This window comes from Marmota marmota, unplaced genomic scaffold, assembly GCF_001458135.2.
Source record: "Marmota marmota marmota unplaced genomic scaffold, marMar, whole genome shotgun sequence".
NCBI classification, from domain to species: Eukaryota; Metazoa; Chordata; class Mammalia; order Rodentia; family Sciuridae; genus Marmota; species Marmota marmota.
In genome coordinates, this window is record NW_026000079.1 from 4603927 (window position 1) to 4616607 (window position 12681).

At 48.1% G+C, this 12681-nt stretch overlaps 1 protein-coding gene across 1 annotated transcript; it reads right to left on the reverse strand.

Annotated features, from left to right (window-relative positions):
* Positions 1–9381: 9381 nt before the first annotated feature.
* On the reverse strand, positions 9382–10797 carry LOC107156651 (late cornified envelope protein 1A-like). Its single transcript, XM_015502690.2, has 2 exons — positions 10641–10797; positions 9382–10002 (listed from the first exon to the last, which is right to left on the reverse strand). Exon 2 carries the CDS (start codon positions 9978–9980, stop codon positions 9588–9590), a length of 393 nt encoding a protein of 130 aa, XP_015358176.1. The 5' UTR covers positions 9981–10002; positions 10641–10797; the 3' UTR covers positions 9382–9587.
* Between the last annotated feature and the right edge of the window lie 1884 nt (positions 10798–12681).

Genomic DNA, 12681 nt, shown 5'->3' on the forward strand with positions numbered 1-12681 from the left:
TTTTTTTTTTTTTTTTTTTTTTTTTTTTTTTTTTTTTTTTTTTTTTTTGTATTTTATTTAGAGACAGGATCTCAGTTGCTTAGCGCCTTGCTGTTGCTGAGGCTGGCTTTGAACTCACAATACTCCTGCCTCAGCCTCCCAAGCCACTGGGATAAGAAGCATGGCTATCCCACCGGGCATGACCCTTCTTTTATTTCTTCCCTGCTGATAGTCATTGTCTCATATAAAGGACAGGACATTAGTGCATCAAGTGGAGCTTCTTCAATTCAGTTCACTTAACAAGTATTTACAGACCACCTATCAGGTTCCTAGAATAGGTTGGAGACAGTCATCATCCATTCAGTCCACAAACACTCCCTGAGCACCAATTCACAGTCTCTGCCCTCAGGGATCTTATAAGCTAATGAGGAAGACTAGAAGATAAACAAACAATGGTGGCCAGGTAATAAGATCTTTGGGAGATCCAAGTGCAGAGTAGACGCCCTGGAGGAAGAAGCGTCAGGAGTCACAGCCTTCCAAAGACTTTACCTTCTACTCAGGAGGAAAAGCTACACATTACACCAGGGAGAGAATGGAACCAGGAGCCCCTCAACATGAGGCTGGGGGGCCCGTGACACATGAGGCTGGTACCTGGGATAGAGTTTCAAAATTTTGCAAATAAAAATACAAGATACCCAGATGAATGTGAATTTTACAAAGACTGCGAATATTCTCAGTGCATGTATGTCCCACAGTGTTAAAACAGTTAAAAAAGATATTTCAGACTAGTACAGATGGGCAGGACGATAGTGATCGTGGTAATGGCACTGACTCATTCATCCCTGCATGCCTTTACTCATCCAGAAAATATTCATTCATCAAGTAGTCACCACGTAAAAAGCGTCGTGCTGCGCCCCACAGATGCAGAGGTAGTACACAAAAACAAACAAACACAGCGCAAGCCTTCGGCTGAGTGGGCAAATATTAATGGAAAGGCCCCACAGAGAGCCAGCAATGCCCTCATTAGTGTTTAACAGGGAGATCCAGAGGGCAGTGGAGAGCTCTAGGGCTGGGGCACAGGGTGGGGACAAGCCATGAGACCAGAAGGAGCTTTTCTGGGTGATCAAATATGGGACTGAGTTTAAAGGCTCAGCAGAAGTGCAAAGAGCAAGCTAGAACAGGGGACACCGTCTGCCAAGGGACAGCAGGGGGGACTTTGAGGGAAGGCAGCACGTTCATGCAGCAGCAGGCAATGGCAGAGAGCTGGAGGAGGGAGCCAGGGCGGGCGTGGTTATAAGAAGTCAGATCTGTATCCTCCGGGGGCTGGTGGTCACTTTAGGTAGAGGCATGATGTGCTCCAACTCTGGGTGCCCTGGGAGGGACGCTAGAGTAGAATCCGGGAGACAGGGGTGGAAACTGGGTCATAGCCCAGGAGGAAGGTCATGGTGACAGGCACTGTCCAACACAACTGACCCTATCTGATTTGACCTCAAGAACAAATAATAATGATGAAATACAACAATGAAAATAAAATTAAAAAGAGCCAGTTGCAGGATGGAGCCCACACAGCACAGGGCGGAGCGTGAGAGAGGAACGAAACCAAGGCTCTCACCCTACAAACCTTAAAGCCCTGCCCATCTCCAACCTCTCACTCATGTCAGCCGATACATGCCCTGTGCAGGGAGCAAAATTAAAAAGAAGAAGTAAAAGCCACAGTTAGGGGGCTGAGCACCCCAGGGCATAGTCTTCCAGGTCAGACATTTGTGCCAATGCTAAGCCTGTCCTTCCATCAACTGTGTGGCAGCACAAGTCACTTGCCCCCTCTGAGCCTTGGTTAGTTCCGTCATGTATAAAAAGGCAAATAATACCTGCTTCCTAGGTTGCTATTAAGGTTAATAAAAGGTATGTGAAGGGTCAAGTCATGAATAGGCCCTCAATAAAGGTAATTATTTTATTAGCATCATTATATTATCATCACTGTTACTTAAAATTATAGCTATTGTTATTACATTATGATTCAGCTAATGGAAAAATAATAATTTCCGTAACAGTTTGCAATGAGCCAAAATTATTTGGAAATCAAAGAATGTGCTCATGTGACATTGGGTGTTATTGAAAGAGTCGCAGATTAGGGCATCACCCAAAGGTCCCCAATCTCAATGGTGCTCCCCAGGTAACCTCTCTGAATCTTCAGTTCCTCATCTCTCCTTTCTGTTGGTTCTATTTGTTGCTTACTTTCCAAAGAATGTTATAAAAATAATATGTATGATAAATATTACAACCTTGATATAAAAAGTTGATATAAATCACTCTGAGCAAGGGGGTTGCACCCCTATGCTTGTGGGGCAGTTTTAGTCCCCAAACCTGGGACTGATTAAATGACGAGATCACTGACCTGCTCTGAGCCTGCGTCCTGGGAGTGGCCTGGACAAAGTGACGTACTCCCTAGAACGTGTGGAACTTGAACGGGGCCACACTGCCTGGAGGAGCACGGATCAGCCCTGGGGTGCAGGAGAGGCGGGTTGTGTGGGGTGTGTGTGTGGACGGGTGGTCAAGAGCAAGAAGCAAGAGGCACTGAAAGAAGAAACTTCATTATTTCCCAAAGTGTAATTTAGCGTCTGAAGTGGCCGTAGAGGGGATTTTCAGGGGCAGAGGTCCAGGGGAAAAGGAATTTGTTTGGAATATAGGAATGAGCCCTCTGAAAAAGTCCGTTTTAGCATCTCAAACTCCAAGACTGGAGAAGGAATGGGAGGGGAGGGAAAGTTGAGAGGAAGGTGGTCAGTGTTTACCTGGGGCCTCCCACAATTGCTCCTCTGGAGAAAGGGCTCAGGTCAGCAGCAGCCCCCAGAGCCACGGCAATCTCCAGAACCCTCGTAAAGCTGACACTCACAACATAGGGGCTCTGGTGACACCAGAACTGGGGGAGAAGGTGGTTCTGTGGTGCCCCAGGTAGAAGCCACAAACCTCAGGGTCATAGCAGCCCCAGCAGCCCGGAGCCTCGGCCATGCAGGGAGCAATTACACGGGCACATGGAGCTGGGCACTGCGGAGGGGACTTCAGAGGGCAGTTGAGGGGACATTTAGGAGTGTGCAGCCGGACAGGAGTGTGATGTCTTTTCAGCACTTGTAAAGGGGCTGGCACTGCTAGTGGTGCTGTTGGCACCCGACTTGGCTCTATATAAGCCTAAATAAGCCTTCTTGTCCCCAAAGGAAACAAGTCGATCATTCATTTTTCATCCCTAATTTCAGTGATGCCTGGTGACGGAGTGCATTGGAAGGCAGAGCCCTGAGAACTAAAGCTTCTACAGGCCGCAGCTTCCCTCACGTGCCCCCCAGCCCAATAACCTCTTGCTTTTTCTCTGACTTCTTCTGCCAGTTTTTCCACACAGCTCTAGTCCCCTGGAGCGGTTTTGATGTTTTGTTTTGTATTTTACAAAGCATTCACCTGACTCAGTGCAGGAGCAAGAGCCACCACTGACCTGCGATAGGGCTGGGGACTGAAGGCCTAGTGCTGCAGCTTTTCACCCTGAGCCTGCGTCTTTCCTGGAGCGAGGCGCAGCCTGTGTGTGCAGAACAGTCACTTTCACATCCTTGGAGCAGGCTGACTCTTACAACCCTGGGGCTCCAGGATTTCCCTGGGCAGAGGCCAAGGGGAACCCCAGAAGCCAGAGATTGCCCAGATATCTGCTCCCCGGGCCTCCTGTGGCCAGCCATTCCACTCGAGGGCCTTCACTCATTCATTAATTCAATAAATATGCATTGTCTGGTTTGGTCCCATGTTTTGCAAGACGCTTTTGTCATGAAGATGAGCCGAGTTGCCTTGAGGACATATGTGTAAACAATGCACAGTAAAAATTCTGCTGTGTGCAATAAGAAGGCACCATGACGCAAGTGTGCGCTCCTAGCGAGTGTGCACATCAGGACAATGTCATGCCTATGTGCGTGCTTTTCTGCTTCTCCAGATGGAGGACCTGTGAGAGCAGAATTCATTCATCTCTGTATGCTGGGAATACCATCAACAGAACGGGTAGCCTTGGAAAAGGAATGAATTAATTGACCGACTAAATAAAGAAATGAACAACTGGGTGCTTTTTAGACCCATGGGAAGAGGCGTGGAACACCATCCTGTGGGCTCCAGAAGCTCCTACAGCTAGGTTCCATGGGACTCGACCCAGGGATGTCATTATCTATCAATGTCCCCACAATATGAGATGAACCGAGAGCACAAGCAAGGACAGCCTAGGAATTGTAGCACAATGTTGGAGCCGGTGCTCTGAGGGGCAGTGGGAGCTGGGGAGGTCAGGAGACAGTGCCAAAGGTGATCTGGTCATGACAGAGTCTGCTGGACTTTGCTTTAAGGCAGGGTTTAAGTGTAGAGAGTGGTCAGATAAGTGAAAATCCATATTGTCTCATTGGTAAATTTGAAATTGGAGGCAGACAGTTAATTAGTTTCTATCTCTACTAAGTACTCAGGATATAAGAGCAATCCATTTCTGAAGAATTTAGGCTGGTGGGGAAGACGGAGGGGTACACATGTGCTTTCTCTACCGAGAAGCTCTGGGTGCTTCTGGACCATGGAGGACACATGACTCAAGACAAGGGAGAACATAGGGACCTAACTCACGCTAGGAACAAGGGGGAGACCATTGTGGACGTCAGGATCAAAGACAACCGGGATTCCAGGCTTTATATGTGGATAGAGTTGAAAAGAGGGGACAGGCCCTGCATAAAAGGGTCAGCATTAGTCTAGGAGAAGAAAAAGATCAGGACAAAGAAAAGTTGAGTTATTATTCAGAGGAAGAGAAGATTCTTGAAGATGATCACCTTTGTCAAAGGTTCCAATGAGCCCACTCCACTTGACTATTTTGACAATGATTGTGACCTCAGAGAGGCTGATTCCAGAGGAGAATGAAGAGCAGGAGCCATTATTTAATTTATTTATTAATGAATGGGCTTAATGAGGAGGTAAATAATCCAGGGGTAGATTGCAACTTTACATGGGATTAAAAGGACAAATAAAATAAAGACACTGTTTCTTTAGAGTTAAAAAAAATTTCATGGAATATAAAGTAGTATCCAATGAAGTACCCCAAAAAATGTGGAATTTATTGCAAGAATTTCAAATATTTCAAAGGAAGTGAATAACGAGGGTTGGGTTAGTTAAAGAGGTTTGCTCACAGAATCAAGGTCACTGTTGGGAGTGGCCATGATCACGGTGATGATGCTCTTGTTAATGATGATGATAATCTGAATAGGGTGGTGATGTCAAAAGAACTGTACCCCGTGGAATAAATGTATTTCTTCGGGCTTTGAATTACAGTGATGGAAAACTTACACACACACACACACACACACACACGCGCGCGCGCGCACACACACACACACACACACACAGTACTTGGTGTTTATCCTGGTTCCTGGCACAGAGCTCCAAAATTCTTAGATTTCCTTAGTCGTGGGCATATCTTTTGTTATCCAGAGCAAATCCCTTTAGACCTTACCTGAGTTTATGGTCATGAGGTGCCTTAGGACGCAGCTCTAGAGAGCTTCAAGATTGGGGCTGGCCAACGTGATCAGAAGGATGGGAACTGCAAGGTCAGGGATTTAATCAATGAGGCCCACGTAAGTAAACCTCAGTAAACTCCTCTAAAGCACAGGGTTCGCTCAGCTTCTGGGTTGAACGTGGTCAATCACTGGGAGAGTGGATTGATACAGGATGGTGTAGGAGCTCGGCACCCCTGCCCCCGCCCCCCGCCCCAGCATACAGGCCCTAATGTGCCTGCTGTGGTGTGGGTAAATGTCCCTCATAGGCTTGGTCCCCAGTCTGAGGGTCTGTTGGAGGTGGGGAACCTTTAGAAGATGGGTCCTAGTGGGGGGACATTAGGGCACTGGAAGCATGGCCTTGGAGGGAATATTGGGGCCCTGGCCTTTCCTTTTTTCTCTTTCTTTTACTTTTGGCCATAAGATGAGGATTGCTGCTATGTGCTCCTACCATGATGGGCTGCCTTGCTGCAGACCCAAGTTCAATGGGCCAACCAAACATGGACTGAAAGCTTCAAAACGGTGAGCCCAAATCAACCTTTTCTCCTTATACGTTGATTATCTTGGGGATTTTTGTCACAGTGATTGAAAGCTGACTAACACAGCGTCTCTCCCACGTGACTGCTCCTGAGTGGTGTCCTTTATAATAAACCTGTAAATAAGTAAAAACATTTTCCTGAGTTCTGCGAGCCATTCTCGTGAATTGTTGAACTAAGGAGGGTTTCATGCTAACTCCTGAACTTGTAGTCATCCAGGCAGATGTACGGGTAGCCTGGGAACCCCTTTTGCAGCCGGCAGCTAAAATGAGAGACTCTTGAAGAACTGAGCCCTTAATCATGGGATTTAGTCTTTCTCTGGGAGTTGGTGTCAGAATGGTATTGAACTGTGGGACCCTCAGTGAGTGCTAGAGAATCGCAGAACTGGAGTAGAAAATCAACATGTCTGTGGTGTCAGAATGTACTTCTCAGCTGTCCAAAATCATTCACACATTTATTCCTGGGTTAAATTTAATCTTCATAATAGCCTGACGTAGGCAACTATACTTAAATAACCCCTCAGCCCCCACTAAAAGTAGTATATTCGAGTGCAGAGAAGCTAATAACTTACTTCAAGTTCACGTAACCAGAGTTTTATGGACGTAAGATATACTCTAATTCATGTGAATCAACAATGAAAAACCATTTCAGTGATGTAATAAAAGGTTCATTCCCTGTGTAAATGGAATAATCATTATTTTGTAGAGCAGAATTTTTAGACAATGGCCTGAGTGTCATTTGGGTTAGTAAAGGTGCAGTCGCTTCTTGGCCAAAGCAACCCACAGAAAGAGGTCCACACAGAAGCCCTGAGCTGGGCGCCACGGTGCTCACCTGCAGTCCCAGAGGCCTGACATGCTGAGGCAGGAGGATAGCAAGTTTGAGGCCAGCCTCAGCAACACAGCTTATCCAGACACTGTCTCAAAATACAAACAAACAGATAAAGATGTAGGGTGTAGCTAGGTGGTGGAGTGTCCCTGGGTTAAATTCACGATACCACAAAAAATAAAGCCCTGAGCCCAGGCAGACCTGAGAGGCCCTGTACAGGCACAGCCAGAATCACAGCTCTGGTCTCCATCATTTGATATTATTTTGTATCTCCTTTGTGATGCCAATAGAATTATTTGCTTCTGGAAATAATCTGGGGTTATTTTTCTCTTTTTGAAATTCTCGCGCTGCATCGCCCCATATGGGAGAAGAGCCCTTTCACCACGAGTCAAAGAAGTGTTTGCTGCGAATTGCAGTCTGCTGTCCTGTGCCCCTCCCATCCGAGATTCCCGGGGCGTCTTGATGACAGGCTGGTCACACCCAAGATGTGTCTCTGGAGACTGTCCCTTTAGCTATCCTCATGGCTATGTCCAGTGGGTTCCTAAATCTCTCAGAAAGAACCAACAGCACAGCAGAGGTGGGGGCCGAGTGGTGACCAGGAGGGAGTCCGGGGCTTCCCCCAGACTTTCCTGAGACGTGGTGGATTAGAAGGACACGGAGCCCTGAAGCCTGCACCTTGGCAGCACCAATGCATCACATGCAAAGAACCCCCAGACCTTCTGATCCTTGAGCCATGAGAGATATAAAGCCTGGGACTAATGGGTTCAAACGGATACTTGGAAAGATTATGGGCTGCAGTGTCGAGACAGATTGGGATAGTGTAAGGCCACAGCCAGGAGACTCTTCTTTAGTGTTTGGTGGTTTATGTGAGGGGTGGGTTATAAGAGACAAAAGAGTTCAGAATATGTCTGGTTTCTGGACTAGACCGATAATAATGGCATTATTCACTAAGCTTTAAGTGAACACAGGGAAGGCTTATTGCATGGATACCAGGAGTTGAGTTTCATTTTGTAAAGTTAGAGTTTGAAATTAGAATGAATTTCTTGACTGGTGAAATCTAACTGGCAGCCAGAGGTATCAAACAGGAGCTCAGGGAACAATTTCAGACTTCATCTGTTGACGTGGAAGCCATTTAGTTGAAAATAGCTTTTGCAATCCCAGATAAGCCTGCTGTGGGTGCTAGAAAGACTGCAGGAGGCCGGACAGCAACGCCCCTACTCCCATGAAATTACCTTAGAGTTGAGAGAGATGGACGGAAGAAAAAAGTAGATAAGAAAGCATTTATCTGTGGTAAGGAAATTAAAATAAATAAAACAGAATGAAGTGATTAGGAGGGACACAGGTGTATTTTAGACTCTAGGGCACTGAGATCTCTCCTAGAAGGGGCTCCTTAGCCATCCGCATAGTGGTGTTCACCGATACCAAGGAATAGGAGAGAATGCTCAGGAGAGAGGAGGAGATTGAGAGCCGAGGGAACCGACAGTAAAGGGCAGGTTCTGACAGGCCCAGGGTCTTGCTCTTCCTGTGTGAACCTGGGCAAATTATTTAATTTCTGAATCTCAATTTCCTTACATATAAAATTATTGGGGGATCAAAATAATATATTTTAAAAGCTGTAAGAACTAGTTGAGAACATTATATGAGGGAATGCATAGAACACTTTCTGCAAAAGTCGGGCTGTGGATGTATAGAATTGGAGAAATCAGGATTCTTGGACCGTGACAGAGCCGTCACTGGTTCATGCACGGTCCCCTTAATTTTTCAGATAGTTAATCCTCCCATCTTCTCATTCATTCATTTGAAAAGAATGGGAACCCACTAAACAAAAGCTGGGGTCTTGAGAATAACCCCCATGCCCAGCCCACTTTCCATCTCTGCTCCTTCCCACCCAAAGGACTTATTATTCGGAAGCAAATTTTCACCCACATTTTCTTTTTCTTTTCATATAGTAGTCATATATGTAACAACATAAAAAGGATCATTTTTTCCTGGTTTAAATGTATGAATAGGCTGTCATGCTTTACATGATCTCTCAGAAATTACTTATTTTGTCTACTCATATTGTTTCGTGTTGATTCAGCTGATTCATTTTAAATGTTGAATCAATCTGCTGAGTACATATCTAATAATGACTCGTCGGCCTTCCACTTAATGGACAGTGGGTTTGTCCCCATATATGACTGTTGTGAGGAGTGCTAGCAGTGTCTAAGTTTCCGCTCATATTGGCTGTTAGAAATATTATTGTTGTTATTATTAAGAAAAGCCTAAAATCAGAGGAAATTCACATCACCCAGAAGACGGCAAAATCCTCAACAGGCACTAAACTGGTCTCTCTGCAGGAAAGGGAAACCACAGGCTGGACTCTGCGTACCCCGTGCAGGGGGCCTGGCCACCCGACCCACACTCCCAGGCCAGGCTTCCGTCCCAGCTGGGCCAGGCTGAGCCCTGGGGGCTACAGGAACCTGTGGGGGTGACGCTGGTGACAATAAGCGAGGGACGCTGAGGTGCAGTAGGAAGACTTTATTATTCTGTGACACAGAAGGAGTGCTGGGGAGGGGCTCCGGCCATCTGCAGGGAAATCGAGAAGCTTCTGCAGGAAGGTTTCAGCATCTCAGAGCCCAGGACGTGGGGGACGAGAGAGGGAGGGAGGACTGGAGGCAGGACAGGTCTTCTGCACTCGGGTTGCTCAAGGTCCTCAGGGCCCAGGTTAGCAGCAGCCCCCAGACTGCTGGCCACCTCCACTGCTGCTGCCACAGCAGCCACCGCTGCCACCGCTGCTGCCACCACTGCTGCAGCAGCCACCGCTGCCCCCGCTGCTGCCACAGCAGCCACCGCCGCCTCCACTGCTGCAGCAGCCAGAGCTCTGGTGTCGGCGACGGAGAGACCTGCGGGGCCGGTGGTGGCTCAGGCAGCAGCCGCCACCCCCAGAGCTGCAGCAGCCCCCACCCCCAGAGCTGCAGCAGCCCCCGGAGCTGGAGCTGCAGCAGGAAGAGACTTGAGGGCTCTTAGGGGGGCACTTTGGGGGGCACTTGGGGGCCTGGCACTTTTGAGGGCACTTGGGAGGGGGCTGGCACTGCTGCTGGCTCTGCTGGCAGGACATCTTTGAGAGGAAGGCAGTGAACCTAGAGAGACGGTTGAGAAGCCATCAGCACAGTGGCAAGCAGAACTACGTCCTGAACTCTGGTCTCCAGATCCTCGCTCCACAGCAGCTTATTTGTGAACAAGGTCTGTAGCCGAAATTTGGAAGCTGATGTAAAGTATGATGAAGACTCTCCCTCCCTCTCTCGCTCTTTCTCCCCTGACCACCTTCTGCATGGGCTCCGGTCAGGCCCCTGGTAGGCTGCCAGCTCTGCAAACAGCCAGCCTTGGGCTCAGAGCCTCCTTTGCTGGATGGACCACCCTGTGCCTGTCGGGTGGGTCCTCTGGGAGAACTCACTGGAAGAGGGTTATAGGGGAAGCACCAGAGGCTCAGAGGTCAGCAGTTACCCCAGGGCTCCTGTGGTCTTCTCCTGACCCCACTGTCCACAGAGCAGTTCTGCTCGCTCTCCCACCCTAAGCTGGGACCCTCACAGCCGGCTTCTCCCCGGCTCCTTACCAGACCATGAGAAGTCGGGAGAGGAGGTCACCAGCCTGGGCCCTGGTCAAGCACAGTCCCTCACATGGGCGGCCTCTACCCCAGGGACGCCTTCCTCGGCCCCTACCTTCCTCTGCCCTCCCTCCATGCAGTCCCATCTGCCTTCCTCCCTGTCCAAGGACTCACCGAGTCAGCGGAGGACACCGGAGCTGTCACAGGCAAGGCCGAGGACTGAGGAGCCTGGTGTTGGAGCCCTTTTATCTTGGGCCTGCCGTCTTTCTGGGAGTGAGACACAGCCTGCGTATGAAGATCAGTCACTTTCACAGCCCAGGATGAGGGTGTGACTCTCTTACACTCCCAGCCCCGAGGCGCCAGGATCTCCCTGGGCAGGTGCCAGGAGGAATTCCAGAAGCCAGAGATTGCCCAGATATCTGCTCCCGAGGCCGGCTGCAAGCCAGCCATTCCACCTTATCCACTCACTCACTGCTGAATTCCATAGATATGCAATGTCTAGCTGGGGCCCATGATTTTGCAAGATATCAGTGACACAAAGATGACCTGCTGCTCTGAGGAACTCATAGTCTTCAAGCATGAATATGGAAGTAATGATCTGCACGTTTATGTGCCAACTGATCTTGATCTTTTGTTCAGTTCCCTGTAGCTCTTCCCTTGGGTGTTTGATGATCTGTCCAAGTTATGAACCACTTGAAAATAGCATATGTTTTAATTGCCTCTGCATTCCAAGTGCTTGGTGTAGTATCGGGCATAGTCATCTTATGAAGATTAAACATCAGGAAAGAAGCAGGCAGATATTTATAAATCACGGAGGCAAAGACTCGGGCTGTGGTATGGAGGACTTTTGGGCCTCTGAATCCCTTGTGGCAAGAGAGATTCCCAAGGAGCTGGAGTGGTATTTCCACTAACACTGGATGTTAACTCCTAGAGGATAAATCATCTATGGGAATGGGATCCGACGGGCGTATGGGATCCGACGGGCGTGAGAGTAGGTGGGCCGAGTGCAGACCCAGAGGGATCTATGGGATGTGGAAGCTAAGGCCTTGGAAAGCGGGATGACCCCTGGAGAGCAGTGGGCACAAGAGGGGGTGGTGCCTCCATCACAGGGAGGGGGAACTCGAGATGTGGAAGAGTTAGGACAAATATTATTTTGAAATTAGAAGTTCTAATAAGGTTTTGCTTCAGGAGAGAAGAGGCCTGGGAATTAGAACAGCTTCGGCATTGAACTATTATACATCTTTAGGTAGCTATTCACAGAGAAGAGGGGTTTTAAAGTTGACGTTAATTCAGCACCTAGCAAACAGGGTCACATTGCTGTGAATAAGGAAATATCCCTAAATACAATGAGCTCGTAATGTATTCAGGTATCGCCATCTGGCCGGACTGGTGATATGACCTGGGTTCAAAGGAGCTGCGTGTATCAATAACTAGGAAAACCGTGAAGAAACCTCGCAGTACCGGACTTAAGTTGCTAAGGCAGGACGGCTCGATGACCCAAGGGTCAGCACAGCACTGGAAGAAGCAAGAGGGCGAGCGAGCACACCCGAAATCTTCTGTTTATTGGGGAAAAGACATTCAAGAAAGTTCCACCCAAATAAGGCAAGGGATTGGGCTTGGAAGGGTGGTTGGTGATGACCTGTGGTCAGCAGGTTGATTGACATCTTGGAAAGCCACATCCATCTCAGGTGCTTGTGGGATCACAGGCAGAGCAAGAGAAAAGGCACCATATGTCACAAGGCCAAATCAGGCAGCAATGTCAGGCCAGTTCCTTCATATGCTCAAATGCACATAGCTCATACGTACAGCCCACGGCTGGCTCACGACATTCAGGGTGTTTTTTAAGAGAACAGAATAAGGAGCTGAGGTTGTGGCTCAGTGGTAGAGTGCTCGCCTGGCACGTGTAAGACACGGGGTTCAACCCTCAGCACCACACAAAAATAAATAAAGAAAATAAAGGTATTGTGTCCATCGACAACTAAAAATATTAAAAAGAGAGAGAGAAAGAGAACAGAACAATTTTCTGAGAGACATCTGCCAGAGTCTAATAGGTATATATCTATAGCAGGGCATCACCTAATTGAGTTGCCTTCTTGATAATTAAACAATGAATTGAAGAGGTACAGAGGTTGAGGTCACTAAAGGAGAGCGTGCATGCTAAGAAAAAGAGACAAAATGGGAGCTAGAACTTTTAACAGGCAGGTAAAGGAGATGT

Bases quoted from the DNA above. Each gene is read 5' to 3' on its own strand.
- LOC107156651 (XM_015502690.2), bottom strand. From the start codon at position 9,980: ATGTCCTGCCAGCAGAGCCAGCAGCAGTGCCAGCCCCCTCCCAAGTGC.